The sequence below is a fragment of the Leptodactylus fuscus genome, chromosome 3 (genome assembly GCF_031893055.1).
Source record: "Leptodactylus fuscus isolate aLepFus1 chromosome 3, aLepFus1.hap2, whole genome shotgun sequence".
NCBI classification, from domain to species: Eukaryota; Metazoa; Chordata; class Amphibia; order Anura; family Leptodactylidae; genus Leptodactylus; species Leptodactylus fuscus.
Window position 1 is genome coordinate 73,894,592 of NC_134267.1, and position 19,001 is coordinate 73,913,592.

The window sequence follows — 19,001 nt, forward strand, 5'->3', positions numbered from 1 at the left end:
CACTGAGATCCTCTCCCTAGCTAGTATGTGCAGCAAAATGGTGGAGTCTGCATCATCACTACCCTTATATAGAGGGGTGTGATGATGCTTCTGGCAACCAATGAGCTTTCTGCCCACAGCTAACATTGTGCCAGGCGTCATGTTAGCTGTTCCCACAATGATTGGCCAGTAGCCAAGCATTATGGGAACTTAACCTCCGACCTCGATCCCGCCAGAAAATATCATGTTCGGGATTCCGATCGCTCAACCCTAATGAAAACCCTTTGCTGGCAATGACTGCCTGTGTTGCAGAGTGCAGTCGCAGAAGAAAGCTTCAGAGTAGATTATATGGGTTAATCTTCAGTTTACTTCTCAGAACATGAGGTAACATACATCAGCATGTCTATATACAGCAATATGACAAGGAATACACTGGAAAGGACCTTAACCATAGAAACATGCAGCATTTTGAGATATAGACAAGTCTCCATAGCTTATCATTACATGTATTCAGCACATAACAATAATAACATCGCCATCTAGTGACCGGAAGCTATAAGTTCCTCCAACACAGTATAATACAATAAGTCTATATCTGTTGCATATATGTATATACCAACACCCTTTCTCAACAATAAAGACTTATTCAGTCAAACTTAATTTCTTCATCAGCTTCTGATGTCTTTCAGCATTCAATGCCTTAGTAAGAATATCGGCTGTCATATCTTCAGTTGGACAATATTCTAACTTCAGCATTCCTTGCTCTTGGCAATCCCTCAAAAAATGAAACTTTATATCAATGTGTTTTGTTCTTGGATTAACTCTTTCTGTCTGAGCAAGAACAATACAACCTTGATTGTCTTCATACAACTTTGTTGGTTCCAACAGTTGTTCTCCTAAGTCTGTCAGTAGTTGTCTCAACCACAAGACTTCTTGAGCTGCTTGTGCTGCTGCAACATATTTTGTTCACTGTTCATCTCCTTCAGATAGTTGATTTCCATTGGAGACTTTATTGGTTTCGCATCTTTCAATCCAAATGTTTCAATAATGTCTTGAATCATATGACTTTGGTTAAGATGATAACTCCTGTCTTCTTCTCTTTCTATTTGTATCCCTAGGTACTGTTTCACATTTCCCAAATCTTTGATCTCAAAATGTTAATCCAGAATTTTCAGTATTTCTGTTACATCCCTTTCTTTTTCAAAACAAACTAAAATATCGTCCACATATATCAGTACATAGATCCATCTGTCTCCAAGTTTCTTTGTGTATAGACACGGATCTGCTTTACTCCTTTGAAAATGTTCATTTGTGAGCACTTCTGTGACTTTATCATTCCAGGCTTTAGCGGCTTGCTTTAAACCAAAGATACTTTTCTGTAGCTTACAAACCATGTTTGGTTTTCTTTTATCTTTGTATCCTGGAGGTTGTTCCATGTAGATATCTTCTGTTAAATCTCCATTTAGGAACGCTGTCTTTACATCCAGATGTCTCAATTGCATTTGTTTTGTTGCTGCAACTGCAAACAAGGTTCTAATTGTAGTATGTTTGACGACTGGTGCAAAAACTTCATCATAGTCTTCTCCATATTTCTGAGTATAACCTTTAGCTACGAGTCTCGCTCGATATCGTTCAGCTGTGCCATCCGTTTGATATTTTACCTTAAATACCCATTTACATCCTATAGTTTTTCTTCCTTCTGGTAATTCTGTCAGTGTCCAGGCCTTATTATCGTGCATGGATTTCATTTCTGTTTCTGTTGCTTTTATCCATTTGTTAGCTTCTTCTTCTGAGAGTTTTGATATGTCTTCCCAAGATGTAGGTTCATATATCTTGTTTGTACTCGCCTTGTATGAAAGACGTACAGGTGGTTTTCCCTTGTTCTCTCTTATTGAACGTCTTGGTTCATTGTTTGCCTGTTCTTGTATCTCTTTACTTTCAGTGTTCTGATTCTCGGCAATTTCTACTTCTTTCTCATCAGAAATTCCTGTATTGATATCACTGCTTTCATCATTTTTCATTTCCAGTGATGTCATTACGTCATCATTTAGATCCTCAATAAATGTTACACTGTTACTCACTGTAACTCTGTCTTCGGATCTAGGATTCTGTATCCTTTGCAGTTTTCACAGTATCCAACAAATATTCCTTCTACGGCTCTGTTTTGAAGTTTGGATCGTTTCTCTTCTGGAATAAACACAAAGGCTTTACAACCAAAAACTCTTAAATGCTTCACACTTGGTTTATTACCTTGCCATAGCTCATATGGGGTCTTTTTCAGTTTCCTTGAAAAAAGTCTGTTTTGCAGATAAGTGGCCGTCATTGCTGCTTCACCCCAATATTTCTCTGGTAGTTTGGAATCTGTCAGCATACATCTTATCATTTCAGTCAAAGTTCTGTTTTTTCTTTCTGCTACCCCATTCTGCTCGGGTGTGTATGGAACAGTCTTTTGATGCTCTATTCCATTCTGTTTTAAGTAGTTTTCTATTTGGTGTCCTGTAAATTCACCTCCATTATCACTTCTAATGATGATTGACTTCCTTCGAAACTTGTTACTCGACTTTGTCACATAGTCTTGTAATTTACTGAAAACTTCACTTTTGTTCTTTATCAAGTACGTGACTGTGTATCTTGAGTAGTCATCTATGAAAGTCACCATGTATCTATTACCTCCTGATGTGGTCACTTTCATGGGTCCACATACGTCAGTATGTACCAAGTCAAGTGGTCTTTTGCTTCTTGTTTCACTTTCTTTAGACATTGACACTCTTGTAGCTTTTGATTTTATACAACATTCACACCTCATGGACATTGAGCAATTAGATATTAATAGATCTTTTGTTAGATGTTTCTTCTGTAATGCCATTATACTTTCAGGATGTCGGTGTCCTAGACGTCTATGCCATACATGAATACAATTCTTGTGATCATGTGCACATAACTTCACCTGTTCCTGTACTGTGTCTAGATGATATAATTGTTCTCCTGCATTTACACTGACTATGACCTTGTCTCCTGCTAGGATAGTACACGTATCATCTTTGAACTTTACAGTAAGTCCTTTCTCTGTTAGACGTTTTACGGATAACAATCCTCCTTCTAGTCCTGGAACATACAATACATCCTTTACTAGTACTTTTACATTATTTCCAGATTTATCAGAACAGATCAACATTCCTTGTCCAATACCTTCTGCTGTTAGTCTACTCCCATCTGCAAGATAAATTGCTTCCTTCTTATCTAAATCAAGCTCAGTAAATAAACTTTTATTACTTGTCATGTGACTTGTTGCTCCTGAGTCAATAAACCAACTTGATGATGATGATGATGACTTTTTATCAGCTGCTTTAAACGTACCATTGCAGTGATCTGCATGTGAGTTAGAAATTGAGCTTTTCACTTTCTGTTTACTGTCTCTGTTGTAATTTTTGTTGTTCTGCTTTCCATATAGAACAATTTTTCTTTAAATGACCCTTTTTCTTACATCTGAAACACTCTCTTGTTTCTGTGTTGTGGCGCTTTTTATCTGTAACTTTAAGAGCATTCCCACTAACCTCTTCTGTGGATTCTTTGGTTTGCTCTTTCCTTCTCTGGTATTCATCTATGAGTCTGGTCTTTACAAACTCTAGTGTGATCTCTGCTTCAGGTCTTGTTTCTAGAGCGTTTATTAGAGCAGTATATGAATCTGGTAAGCTGCATAATAATATCTCTGCTATATGACTTTCCTGAATATCTTCCCCAATAGATCTCAGCTGTGTTATCACTTCCATCATGGCGTATATGTGCTCATGCATGTCTTGCTCTGCACTTAATCTCATCTTGTACAGTTTCCTTAGCAGAAATAACTTGTGATTTAAGCTGGATCTTTCATGTAACTTTCTCAAAGCTTGCCACATTCCCATTGCTGTATTCTCATTTCTTATGTGAATGAGCTGATCATCCTCCACCAATAAGCTGATAGTAGCTCTAGCTTGTCTGTTTTTCTTCTCCCATGTCTGATCATTCTCATTGGGTCTATCTGTGGTGATTACCTCCCATAAATCATCCTTAGACAACAACATCTCCACTTTGAACTTCCATAACCGATAGTTCTCATTGTTCAGCTTAGCTACTGTAAGTCTGAGCTCTGAGCTGCTGTTCATCTTTAACTTATCTTACTTGGTTGTAGAGACTTGTTCTGGAGAATTCTTTTGCATTCACAGAGTCCTCTTGTCTTCTCTGCCTGGTTGCTATGCCTGGGTGCTGTGTCTGTCTGGGTCCTGGGTCTGTCTGGGTCCTGAGTTGTCTGGGTGCCTGGGTCTCTCTGGGTGCCTGGGTTTATCTGGGTGCCTGGGAGCTGGGTACTGTGCCTGTGCCTGGGCCCATAACCTGTTGCAGAGTGCAGTCGCAGAAGAAAGCTTCAGAGTAGATTATATGGGTTAATCTTCAGTTTACTTCTCAGAACATGAGGTAACATACATCAGCATGTCTATATACAGCAATATGACAAGGAATACACTGGAAAGGACCTTAACCATAGAAACATGCAGCATTTTGAGATATAGACAAGTCTCCATAGCTTATCATTACATGTATTCAGCACATAACAATAATAACATCGCCATCTAGTGACCGGAAGCTATAAGTTCCTCCAACACAGTATAATACAATAAGTCTATATCTGTTGCATATATGTATATACCAACAGCCTGAAGATTTGAACTCATGGGCATTATCAGACATTGCTGTGTTTCCTCCTTTTTAATTCTCTGCCAGGCAGTGATGTTCAGTTGCTATTTGTTTGTGGGCCTGTCTGTCTGAAGTTTAGTCTTTAACAAGTGAAACCGGCTATTTAAAAAAATAATAATAATAATTTAAATGTTAAAATGTGTAAAAGCAAGTATCAGCACAATGTATGGTTAAACTAGCAGTTTATATCCACTGCTTACCATCTGTTTTCCCAGACATACAATACTTGTCACTGTTACTTTGACATACCTTCTTGACTCCTAAGCCTGTGACATTGACAAGGGGACATCTTCTATGGATAAAGAGAGAGAACATTTTTCAAGTACCATAGATGGGGATTCTTTAGTGCAAGAGTAGTGAGGAGATGGATAAAGAAAAGAAAAGGTGTTAGAGATAAAAATGGGCTATATAAACAACTAGGGGTTCAGACAGTGTTATATTTTAGATCAATTTAAGTTCTAGCTTTTGACAAACTTAACTTGACCTAAAACAAATCTTTGGACCGAACCACCTGAATCCAAAATAAATGTTCAGAGGTTCACCCATCTCGATTTCTAATTAATGTCTTTCAAAGGAAGGAAACAAAGTACAGTATATACCCGAGTAAAAGCCGAGGCCCCTAATTTTACCACAAAAAAATTGGGAAAAGTTATTGATAGAGATGAGCAAATGTCGATCGAATATCAGGCTGTTCGATATATTTGATTCCAATTGAATACCACGTGCAAACGCAGTAAAGATTCGTAACCCCTCCCACCTTCCCTGGTGTGTTTCTTGCACCAATAACAGCGCAGGGGAGGTGGGACAGGAACTACGACAATGTAGGCTTTGAAAAAAACAAAACTGAAGAACAACAACAGCTCTTTTCAGATCTGTACTGCAGGGAGAAGAGTCGATGTATGCTCAATCCAGCTTTGCACGGTGAGTCCCCCCAAACGCCAAAATGGGATACACAGCACTTGTCAGGCTACATATATGCTCAACCCAGCTTTCCACAGTGTCTACCCTCAAACGCAAAAGTGGGATACACAGCAATTCAGTCAGGCTATGTACGCTCAATCCAGTTTTTAATGCTGTACCCCCAAAAAGCTAAGTGGGATACACAGCAATTCAGTCAGGCTATATATGCTTAATTCAGTTTTTAATGCTGTACCCCCCAAAAGCTAAGTGGGACACACAGCAATTCAGTCAGGCTATATGCGCACAATCCAGTTTTTAATGCTGTACCCCACAAAACCTAAGTGTGATACACAGCAATTCAGTAAGGCTATATATGCGCAATCCAGTTTTTAATGCTGTAACCCTCAAAAGCTAAGTGGGATACACAGCAATTCAGTCAGGCTATATACGCTCAATACAGTTTATATATGCTGTACCCCCCAAAACCTAAGTGTGATGCACAGCAATACAGTCAGGCTATATACGATCAATCCAGTTTTTATTCATGTACCCTCCAAAATCTAAATAGGATACACAGCAATTCAGTCAGGCTATATATATACTCAATCCAGTTTTTAAGGGTCTACCCCCCAAAACCTAAGTGTGATGCACAGCAATACAGTCAGGCTATATACGATCAATCCAGTTTTTATTGATGTACCCCCCCAAAAGCTAAGTGGGATACACAGCAATTCAGTCAGGCTATGTACACACAATCCAGTTTGTAATGCTGTGCCCCCCAAAAGCTAAGTGGGATACACAGCAATTAAGTAAGGCTATATATGCTCAATCCAGTTTTTATTCATGTACCCTCCAAAATCTAAATAGGATACACAGCAATTCAGTCAGGCTATATATATACTCAATCCAGTTTTTAAGGGTCTAGCCCCCAAAACCTAAGTGTGATACACAGCAATTCAGTCAGGCTATATACCTTCAATCCAGATATTAATTCTGTACCACCCAAAAGCTAAGTGTGATACACAGCAATTCAGTCAGGCTATATACCTTCAATCCAGATATTAATTCTGTACCACCCAAAAGCTAAGTGGGATACACAGCAATTCAGTCAGGCTATATACGATTAGAGATGAGCGAACACTAAAATGTTCGAGGTTCGAAATCCGATTAGGAACAGCCGCTCACTGTTCGAGTGTTTGAACGGGTTTCGAACCCCATTATAGTCTATGGGGAACATATACTCGTTAAGGGGGAAATCCAAATCCGTCTCAGGAGGGTCACCAAGTCCACTATGACACCACAGGAAATGATGCCAACACCTCTGGAATGACACTGGGACAGCAGGGGAAGCATGTCTGGGGGCATCTAACACACCAAAGACCCTCTATTACCCCAACATCACAGCCTAACAACTACACACTTTCCACATTCCAAAAAACCTCTATCAAAGTGGGAAAATACCTGGAAACCTTCTTTACTCCCCAAATGGATGGACACAAACCCCAATTTAAGCTCAACAAACAGTAACAACCACCCCTTTAAATCACGTTCCCCATGACAACCACGGATGGAATAGACAATGGGAAATCCAAAAGCCCTCACCCTTAACTGTCATTTTGAGTGTGTGTGTGTGTGTGTGTGTGTGTGATGTGGTAAGACCTTCCAAAATTCACTTTTCTAGCCCTTAACATGAGCCCTTCCAAACAAAGTTACAGGACCTTAAGCTGAGCTACCAGCAGAGATTGAGGCCCTTGGCATGAGTAGAGCCTTGCACCAGCAGTGTTTTTGGCCCTTAGGGTGAGTTGAGCCTTGTACCAGTGTGTGTCCCTTAACATCAGGCGGGCCCTAAGTTCTGCGCTTTGCACAAAATATCCACATTAACTAGGCTGAATGGTACAAACCTTAGTAGGCCCGAGAACCAGGAACAGGTCTTGCAATGGCTGTCGGATAACGCTTAAAGCACATTGTCCACCAGCCAGTCAGCCTCTACTTCCTCTCCTCCTCTTACCCAACAGTCTTGTCCTCCTTCCACCCAAAATTCCCAATCTTCCCAGAACACTAACCCCAACTGTCCCTGCTCCCCAGAGCTGTTCTCCCTTCCTTTGACTGTACCGCAACCTGCCCCTCCATTTCTCGATTCCACGGACCTAACAGACGAGTATCTGTGTCCAGATGCTCAAACACTAGAGTCTCCTCCATTCCATCTCCGGTCGATTTGGTGGTGGATGACCAGCAACCCACCCTCATCGACGACGATGAAACGCAGTTGCTGTCAGGGCAGCCAGTTGACATGCGCATTGTGCAGGAGGAGGAGGTGAGACAGGAGTTGGAAGAGGAGGTGGTGGACGACGAGGACACTGACCCCACCTGGACAGGGCGGATGTCAAGCGGGGAAAGTAGTGTGGATGTTGAGGCACCAAAAAAGGTAGCTAGAGGCAGAGGTCAGCAGCTTAGGCGAAGCCAGGCCACACCCGGAATCCCCCAAGATGTTCCAGTTTGTACCCAGCCCCGAAAAACTCCCACCTTGAGGGCACGTTTCTCGAAGGTGTGGAGTTTTTTCAAGGAATGCGCTGAGGACAGATATAGTGTCATCTGCACAATTTGCCTCTCGAAATCGAGTAGGGGCTCTGAGAAGAGCAACCTGTCCACCACTTGAATGCACCGTCATTTGGAATCCAAGCACTGGAATCAGTGGCAGGCAGCAATGGCAGGACAAATGTCGCCCGCCGTTCATGCCACTGCCTCTGCTCACAGTGCTGGCGATGCACTCCAGAGGACGAGCCAGGACATCACTTCATCTGCCTCCGCCACTTTGTTGACTTCTCCCTCATCCTCCCCTGTTCCTGTCTTATCTCTTTCTCCTGCACCATCAAAGGCACCATCAGGCGCTTCTTTACAACAACCCACCATCTCTCAGACATTGGAGCGCCGGCAGAAATACACCGCTAACCACCCACCCGCGCAAGCCTTGAACGTGAACATCGCTAAACTGCTGGCCCAGGAGATGTTAGCGTTCCGGCTTGTTGAAACTCCGGCCTTCCCAGACCTGATGGCAAGTGTGGCACCTCGCTATGCCGTCCCTAGCCGTCACAACTTCTCCTGGTGTGGCGTCCCCGCCTTGCACCAGCACGTGTCACTCAACATCAGGTGGGCCCTTAGTTCCGCGCTTTGCTGCAAGGTCCACTTGACCACCGACACTTGGACAAGCGCCTGTGGTCAGGGATGCTGCTTATCTTTAAGGACAGGCAGGGTGAATGTGGTGGAGTCTGGTCCCGGGGTGCAAACTGAGGTACCCTATCTCCTCTCCCAGGCCAAAATTCATGGCAGGAGTAGACTGAAACCCTACGACGCTGCAACCTCCACCCCAGCTACTAGCGGCAAACGCTAAAACACTGACGTGGGGAGACATCAGCAGGCCGTGCTGAAGCTCATCAGCTTGGGGGACAGACAGCTCAGTGCCTCCGAGGTCAGGGATGCCATCCTGGCTGAGATGGCATTTTTTTTTCCCCTGCTACACCTGGGGCCTGGCATATTTGCGCCTACCTCCACCCCAGCTACTAGCAGCAAAAGCTAAAACACTGGCGTGGGGAGACGTCAGCAGGCCGTGCTGAAGCTCATCAGCTTGGGGGACGGACAGCACACTGCCTCCGAGGTCAGGGATGCCATCCTGGCTGAGAGGGCAATGTTTTTTTCCCTGCTACACCTGGGGCCTGGCTTTTTTTTTTTTTTTTTATGTAGATTGTGAGCCCCACATAGAGCTCACAATGTACATTTTTCCCTATCAGTATGTCTTTTTTTGGAATATGGGATGGAAATCCATGTAAACATGGGGAGAACATACAAACTCCTTGCAGATGGTTTTATGCCCTTGGCGGGATTTGAACACCAGGACTCCAGCGCTGCAAGGCTGCAGTGCTAACCACTGAGCCACCGTGTGGCCCCTGGGCCTGGCATTTTTGTGCCTGTGATAATGGCTGGAACCTGGTAGCAGCTCTGGAGCTTGCCAGCCTCCAACACGTTCCGTGTTTGGCCCACGTCTAACTTAGTGGTGCAACGTTTTTTGAAAACATACCCAAATGTACCGAAGCTACTGGTGAAAATGCGGCGCTTGTGCGCCCACTTTTGCAAGTGTACAGGAGGCGCTGCTAGCCTCAAAACACTCCAGCAAGGCCTACATCTGCCTGATGTCCACAGACGCTGAAACGCTACATACCATATCTTGACCAGAGTGTGTGAGCTGCACAGACCTTTGATGGAGTTCCATCTACAAAACCCAAGGGTTCCTCAAAGTCAGCTCCCAAAGTTTCTGCACCATGAGTTTCCAGGGGTGGCAGAGTTATGGCTAGAGGCAGAGGCATGGATAGGGATGATGTCTAGGGGCAAAAGCAGTGTGGATGTGGAGGCAAGCTAAGCAGAAAAAACTGGGGGTACAAGCTGAGGCATGGACTGGGGTGATGTCTAGGGGCAAAAGCAGTGTGGATGTGGAGGCAAGCTAAGCAGCAAAAACTGGGGATACAAGCTGAGGCATGGGCTGGGGTGATGTCTAGGGACAAAGCAGCGTGGATGTGGAGGCAAGCTAAGTAGGGAAAAAAGGTGGCTAGAGGCAAAGGGATGTCCAGAGGCAGCAAGGGCAAAGATGCAAAACTCTTCCCTGTTTCAAGAATTTTCCCTAGGTATGGGACACGTTAATGGCACCCTCTGGGCAAACTACCGTGGTGGACTGACTTGTCTCCCCACACAACATTTCTGGGAGGAGGGCTGAAACACCACCCTCCTCCTCCTCCGCCGTTAAGTGGACCCCAGCTATGAGCTGGAAACGCTGCAACACTGGTGTGGGGAGACGTCAGCAGGCCGTGCTGAAGCTCATCAGCTTGGGGGACAGACAGCACACTGCCTACAAAGTGAGTCATGCCATCCTCGATGAGACGGCAATGTGGTTTTGGCCACTGCACCTGGGCCCAGGCATGTTGTCATGTGTGATAATGGCCGTAACCTGGGATTGGCTCTGTAGCTTGGCAGCCCGCAACATGTTCCATGCCTGGGTCACGTTTTTAACTCATTGCTGCTAATCTTTTTAAAAAAGTACCCCAATGTTCCTGAGCTACTGGTGAAAGTGCGGCGCTTGTGCGGATAGTTTTGAAAGTCTATAGTTGCCGCCGCTAGCCTCTATGCACTCCTACAACGCCGGTATCTGCCCGAACAACGGCTGTTGTGCGACGTCTCCACACTGCTGGAACTAAACATATCATCTCTTGAGCAGAGTGTGTGAGCAGCACAGACCTTTGATGGAGTTCCAACTGCAAAACCCTAGGATTCATCAAAGTCAGCTCCCTCAGTTGCTCAACCATGAGTGGCCATGGGTGGCAGACTTATGTGAAATCCTATCCCATCCATTGCAGTGGACATGAAACATTAGCATGCGCTCATCACAACTCCGGATATGGTAGCTGCGTTAAGCAGGGTGCAGGGTACAACACAGACCAGGCCCGAGCACCAGGAACAGGTGTTAGAAATACTGCAGCATCCGCCATTTCCTTCCAATTTTGTGGTTGTGGACCCGCCACCAACGTTTGAGGATGATGAGACACAGTTGCCATCAGGAAAAGCTGTGGTCATGTGCAGTTTGCAGAAAGGGGACAGTGCGCAATTGGAAGAGGAGTTGGTGGATGACGAGGCCACCGACCCCACATGGCCAGGGGTGATGTCTAGGGGCTAAAGCAGTGTAGATGTAGAGGGAAGCTAAATCAACAAAAAACCTGGGTAGAAGCAAAGGCATAAACTGGGGTGATGTTTAGGGGCGAAAGCAGTGTAGATGTGGAGGGAAGCTAAGCAGCAAAAACAGTGAGTAGAAGCAAAGGCATGCAAAACTTATTCCTAGGTCTGGGACACGTTAATGACCCCCCTGGACAAATTACTGCCACTCAGGGGCCTAGTGTCACCAGGAAGGACAAGTATAGTTGCATGTTGTGGGAATACCTGGCCGACCCCAGCTCTGTCCTCTCCGATCCCTATGTGCTCTGTGCACTTATTTTCTCATCTTTTTTTCTGCACTGCACATCTCTTGCCTACTTCCTTTTGGATCTAAGAAGTGGTGGTCCACTTCAAGAGATTGGTAACTTCAGTGCTATGGGGTGGTCCGTCTACCTATTAGTTAGTATTCTATCGTGGCTGCTAGCTGACCTTTATTTGGAGACATGACTTCAGGTATTTGGCTGATTGCCTCATAGTGGCTATCTGTATTTTTGTATGTATATAGCTTTGGCTGCATTGTAGTGTGAGTACTTATGTGATCTATACTCCTCATTTATGGGAGTATTATCTATGTAGTTTACCTCACACTGTATACATTATATTTGTCTCCTCCTATATGTCCTCAGCTATTTATGCTATAATTACAAAATATCAGTATTTAGTTATACATCTATAGGGACATATTTTTGGAGGGATGTTTTTTGCCAACAGTATTTTATGGTTGGCACTACTATAGCCTTGCTATATTTTTACAAGTGTTATTCCATGCTACTATACTTACCTTTATTTATCCTACATGGTCTAGCATAAGAACCCACGTTCTTTATTCTATGTGTCTATTTGTGTCTGTTTTTGGCTTAAATCCATCTGCCCTGCTGTACATTATTGTTTTTAATCATAATTTGTTACTTAAAATATTTGATATATTTTTTATATATATTGGTTGATTATTGTGTTCTTGCATTAGCTTGTGCTTTTTCCATGTGGTACTGTGAAGTTTTTTTCGGGCTATTTCTTTGCAAGAGTGTTATGTGAGGTTTCTATGTTTATACTTCTGTCAGCAGATGGCAGCTGGGGCACCTCCCTATGCTGGGCCTAGCCATTACTACTTCTCTTGGTGTGCTGTCTCTGCCTTGCACCTGCATGTGTCCCATAACATCAGTCGGACCCAGAGCTCTGCGCTTTGCTGAAAGGTCCACTTGACCACCGATACTTGGACAAGCGCCTGTGTTCAGGGATGCTGCTTATCTTTAATGACAGGAAGGGTGAATGTGGTGGAGTCTAGTCCCCGGGTGCAAACTGGGGTGGCCTATCTCCTCTCCCAGGCCAAAATTCATGGCAGGAGTAAACTGAAACCCTACTACGCTGCAACCTCCACCCCAGCTACTAGTGGCAAATGCTGTAACACTGGCATGGGGATATGCCAGCAGGCCGTGCTGAAGCTCATCAGCTTGGGGGACAGACAGCACAGTACCTCCGAGGTCAGGGATGCCATCCTGGCTGAGATGGCAATGTTTTTTTTCCCTGCTACACCTGGGGCCTGGCATTTTTGCGCCTGTGATAATGGCTGGAACCTGGTAGCAGATCTGGAGCTTGCCAGACTCACACGGTCCACTCATGACCCACGTTTTCAACTTGTTGGTGCCATGTTTGTTTGAAACCTACACCATTGTGCCTGATATACAGGTCAAAGTGGGGCCATTTTCGTAAGTGAGAACTAGCCTCTGCTAGGCAGAAAACATTCAGAGCACACTCCTCTCATCTTCGCACCGTTGGCTGGCGGAGGAAGACGAGGGGGATGGAGTGGCATCTGATGTTCCTGTCCCACATGAGGCTAGAGGGTGCACTTCAGTGCATCCCATTGCTTCACCACAAATGGTGTGAAAGGGAGTGGAAAATGGAGGAAATGGAGAGTGACCCTTACAGTTGGGGCCAGCAAAGGCATGCCAAGAAACACACTGGCACACATGGCTGACTTCATGTTGGGTTGCTTTTCAAGAGTCTAACGCATACTTCACATCATGGAGAATAAATAATACTGGATTTTTACAAGCCTCGAACCACGGTCTAGGTCTAATGTCTGTTCCTTTCTTATATTAGGGGAGAGGAACAAAAAATTACTTAAGTGATGCGTTTAGCGTACATAGACTGACTATTAATGTGTATCCCACTTAGTGTTGTTGGGGTTACACACCGTCACAACCTGGCTAAAGCTTCTATAGCTGTTATTAAAGTCAACAAAGTTGCAGACAGATTAGATTTAGAACATGTTGTCTTCATTGTTAAAATCCTCTATATAGGTAATGTGTTTTTTGGGCCGAGCTGTCTGGGAACGAGCTGGTGCAGCACTGTCAACCTGGGTGAATATGGAAAGAACCTGAGATGTAGGGTGAATGTATCCCCAAATTATTTTGGGAATTTCCACTCAGAAACTGGCACTATATGGCAGTAGCAAGAATTAAGGGTATATGTAGGCCCAATATATTCTTTGAATTCCCAGTCAGAAAATGGCACTATATACCAGTAGCAAAAATTGTGGGTGCACGTAACCCCAATATATTCTTTGAATTCCCAGTCAGAAAATGGCACTATATACCAGTAGCAAAAATTGTGGGTGCACGTAACCCCAATATAGTCTTTGAATTCCCAGTCAGAAAATGGCACTATATACCAGTAGCAAAAATTGTGGGTGCATTTAACCCCAATATAGTCTTTGAATTCCCAGTCAGAAAATGGCACTATATACCAATAGCAACAATTGTGGGTGTATATAGCCCCAATTCTATTGCTAGGGGACTTCCAGTGTATTGAAGTTAGTTTCTGGGGTTAGGGTGGGGGGGCACACCGTTGGAACGTGGATCGGGGGTATATATAGGGTATACGGGAATACACTGTCAGTGTATTCCATTCAGGATCCTAGGAAAGCTGGGTTGCGGCGATTGAGCCCGTCAGTGCCACGTTACACTGACAAGCTTCTCCCTGGAATTGAAGTTATATGTAACCCCAATATATTCTTTGAATTCCCAGTCAGAAAATGGCACTATATACCAGTAGCAAAAATTGTGGGTGCACGTAACCCCAATATATTCTTTGAATTCCCAGTCAGAAAATGGCACTATATACCAGTAGCAAAAATTGTGGGTGCACGTAACCCCAATATATTCTTTGAATTCCCAGTCAGAAAATGGCACTATATACCAGTAGCAAAAATTGTGGGTGCACGTAACCCCAATATAGTCTTTGAATTCCCAGTCAGAAAATGGCACTATATACCAGTAGCAAAAATTGTGGGTGCACGTAACCCCAATATATTCTTTGAATTCCCAGTCAGAAAATGGCACTATATACCAGTAGCAAAAATTGTGGGTGTATATAGCCCCAATTCTATTGCTAGGGGACTTCCAGTGCATTTCTGGGGTGAAGGTGGGGGGCACACCGTTTGAACGTGGATCAGGGGTATATATAGGGTATACGGGAATACACTGTCAGTGTATTCCATTAAGGATCCTGGGAAAGCTGGGTTGCGGCGATTGAGCCCGTCAGTGCCACGTTACACTGACAAGCTTCTCCCTGGAATTTAGCTCTTACAAGAGCTGTTAGTTATTTTCTCCTTCCTATACTATTCTATCCCTGCCTACCAGAATCTAAGCCCTAGCTAACTGGACGGAAACTTCCATCCCTGGTGAATTGCAAGCTCAGAATGACGCGAACCTGGGTGGCGCTGTTCTTTTAAATCAGAGGTCACATGTTTTCGGCAGCCAATGGGTTTTTCCTACTTTTTTCAACGTCACCGGTGTCGTAGTTCCTGTCCCACCTACCCTGCGCTGTTATTGGAGCAAAAAAGGCACGAGGGAAGGTGGGAGGGGAATCGAGTAATGGCGCACTTTACCACGCGGTGTTCGATTCGAACATGGCGAACAGCGTGATATCCGATCGAACATGTGTTCGATAGAACACTGTTCGCTCATCTCTATATACGATCAATCCAGTTTTTAACGCTGTACCCCACAAAAGCTAAGTGGGATAAACAGCAATTCAGTCAGGCTATATACGCTCAATCCAGTTTAGAAATAGACTTGACAGGCTGATCAGGAGGGCCAGCTCTGTCCTGGGGAGCCCCTTGGATCCAGTACAGGTGGTGGGTGACAGAAGGATACTCTCTGTGGTGACCTCCATGCGGGAGAACAAATCCCACCCCATGTATGGGACCTTGATGGGACTTGGCAGCACTGTAAGTGTCCGTCTGCTTCAAGTGTGAGAAGGAGCGCTATCGCAGGTCCTTCCTTCCAACTGCGACCAAGCTGTATAATCTACATCAAACCAAGCGAAGATCACTTCGCACAGAGAACTAATGATTATGACGATGACAATGCAGTCTTCCTTCTTTCTCTTCCGTTTTTTTTTCCTTAGCTGCTATGGACTCCTAGTATATCTTCTCTTCTCAGCATATGTCTGCCTACGTCTGTATTATATTACTGTGTATTATCCTCTACCTGTATTACTATGCTGCTGTAACATGCTGAAATTTCCCCAATGTGGGACTATTAAAGGATTATCTTATTTTATACGCTCAATCCAGTTTTAAGGGTCTACCCCCCAAAACCTAAGTGGGATAAACAGCGATTCAGTCAGGCTATGTACGTTCAATCCAGTTTTTAATGCTGTACCCCCCAAAAGCTAAGTTGGATACCCAGCAATTCAGTCAGGCTCTATATGCTCAATCCTGTTTTTAATGCTGTACCCCCCAAAAGCTAATTCAGCAATTCAGTCAGGCTGTATACACATAATCCAGTATTTAATGTTGTACACCCAAAAGCTAAGTGGGATACACAGCAATTCAGTCAGGCTATGTACACACAATCCAGTTTTTATGGGTCTACCCCCAAAAGCTAAGTGGAATACACAGCAATTCAGTCAGGCTATATACAGTCAATCCAGTTTTGAACGCTGTAACCCCCAAAACATAAGTGTGATACACAGCAATTCAGAAAGGCTATATACGCTCAATCCAGTTTTTAAGGGTCTACCCCTCAAATCCTAAGTGGGATACACAGCAATTCAGTCAAGCTATATACGCTCAATCCAGTTTTGAATGCTGTACCCCCCAAAAACTAAGTGGGATAAACAGTGATTCAGTTAGGCTATATACCTTTAATCCAGATTTTAATGCTGTACCCCAAATAGCTAAAAGGGATACACAGCAATTCAGTCAGGCTATATACGATCAATCCATTTTTTAATGCTGTACCCCTCAAAACCTAAGTGTGGTACACAGCAATTCAGTTAGGCTATATACGCTCAATCCAGTTTTTAAGGGTCTACCCCCCAAAACCTAAATGTGGTACACAGCAAATCAGTCAGACTCTATACGCTCAATCCAGTTTTTAATGCTGTACTCCCCAAAAGCTAAGTGGGATACACAGCAATTCAATCAGGCTATGTACGCTCAAACTAGTTTTTAATGCTGTACCCCCCAAAAGCTAAGTGGGATATGTGAGGGTATTTAGGAATCCCATTGCCATGATGTGTCAAAAGAAAGAGGGGAAGGTGATTCTATTAGTTAATACCAGTTTAGAGTGATACAGGAAGAAGGTGGTGTCAGGTGCAATGGTTCCAACTAACGTGCAGCCACAACATCTAGGAGACTTGCTTGGGGGTAGATCTAAGACAAGCTTGGGTTTTGGTGTCACTGGCTGACAGTTTCTGATTTTGGCGGTAGCAGCTACATGCCGTCATCTCCGGTATGGGAGATTTTTTGTACATTATCAAATCACAAAATCTGCAAACAAATCATTAGTCATGGACATCAAGTCACAAATATAGGAGCTAAGTGCTAACATAAAATGTCATCACCAGCATATTTGGCAAAGTCAAATTAGAAGTGGCACCAAGTGAGCAAGGCCTTTCCTTTTCCCCATTATCTTACGTGGCAGGGCCTTATCAATTCCACACCTAGCACAAGGTGAGCAATATACCATTATTATTAATATAGTCATCTGCTTCTTCTCCTTCTCCTTCATGCAATATGCACCCAGTCATCTGGTAGGTCTGCAAGTTTAACGTTTAACTCACATCTGGCCAAGTTGCTGATAGTGGAATCCATTACGTTTCACCAATTCAGGCAGTGCACAATCTACATGGAGAATACCTAGCTGCCATTATTTATTAAGGAAAATAATTCTTGCTTGATGGTCATGTGGGCCTCTCCTTTGAAATCTCAATGTGGGGAAAATGATGCTGCCCTCAATATGTGGATCATAAATTGTGGGCAGGGGATAATACATTGGCTGTCATGCTCACTTAGTCAAAGTTTTTTGCATCAAAGGCCACAATTCCTGCTTCTTTCTAGTACTGACATCACACAGTGCAAGCACAGTTTCAACACAAATCCACTTCCTCCAGTTTCTACACACTGGACCAACTTCACCAGGGAAAGCCATTGGTACAATTCCTCTACCTCATTTTATGGTTGTAAGTTGAAATGCACATTGAGTGGCACTTTTAATCATTTGCAATACAATACACTACTTATTAGCAAGATGAAGTGCACATTGAGTGGCAGTGTTGCATATGCTGAAGCATCTGTTTTAGCAGCAGCAGCAGTATACTGTGAATGATAACTGCATGCAGCAAACCACAGACGCAATGTCTCTTTTGGAAGATATTTCACTTTTTTCAGCAGGCAAGTTAGGCAGAGTATGATACACGGATAGTGTCCCCCAAATTTTTCTTGAAATGGTGTACATTGTCACTCATTCACTGTCACTACACTACTTGCTTACAAGATGAAGAGTACATCGAGATACCGTGTTAATACAGAAAAGTTTGTAAATATCCTACTCTGCAGTGCAGTTCTTTTAACACTTGTAGATAAGAAGTTACCTCTTCGCAGAATGAGGCAAAAATCTATTATCCAGCTAGCACCATCCTACTCTCCCTCTTACTTCTCCATAGAGCTCTTTGTGTGAGGCTGAATATGTAGATAATCCTATATAAACAAGCATTCAAATTGAAGAAAAAGAGCAGAACAGCTTAATTGGTGATGGAAACAGATATAACTAGTTAGATATATTAAAAAGTTTTGTATATGCGTATTCAAATGCACTATTATATTAAGAAAAGTTGTTTATAACTGCAACTATGCTTCAACAATTTGCCTTTTTATAGTAATTATTCTCTTCATTCATCAACAGCTGCTGAAAAGTATTCAAATGTGCAGTTGAATTTTGAACACAAGTTAACTGACTACAATGTTGACTCTAGTACATTGATTTTTCAAAGGTAAACAGTATATAATTTCCTATATTATAATTTTTAAAATTATATATTTGAGCAAATATTATTTGCTATGCTTACTAATATTTTAATAAATGTCATGATTTACAGTATTTTCTAAATACTAATACTATTGCATTATGTGTGAGGACATTCTGATTAGTAGAATCATAATACAATAACTGAAAACAATTCTCAAGGTATTTTTTCTCTATGTTATATAGTATATTGTGCCATGGAGATACTGTGCACCTTCTTGTTGATGAATCGTTTGCTGAGTAATACATCAAAACTTGGGTGTAAAGGATTTGTTACTCTTTAGTTTTTCCAGTGAGCCCACAGATCCCTTGGAGTAATGGGTGTTGTTG

General features: G+C 43.2%; 1 protein-coding gene across 1 annotated transcript in view; it reads left to right on the plus strand.

The window, feature by feature from the left end:
• Window positions 1-19,001, plus strand: part of KMO (kynurenine 3-monooxygenase) — a 525,463-nt gene that overhangs the window by 198,640 nt on the left and 307,822 nt on the right. Inside the window, exon 6 of the mRNA XM_075269516.1 lies at window positions 18,552-18,639. Within this exon, the coding sequence (XP_075125617.1) occupies window positions 18,552-18,639 (88 nt within the window). The remainder of the gene's footprint in view (window positions 1-18,551; window positions 18,640-19,001) is intronic.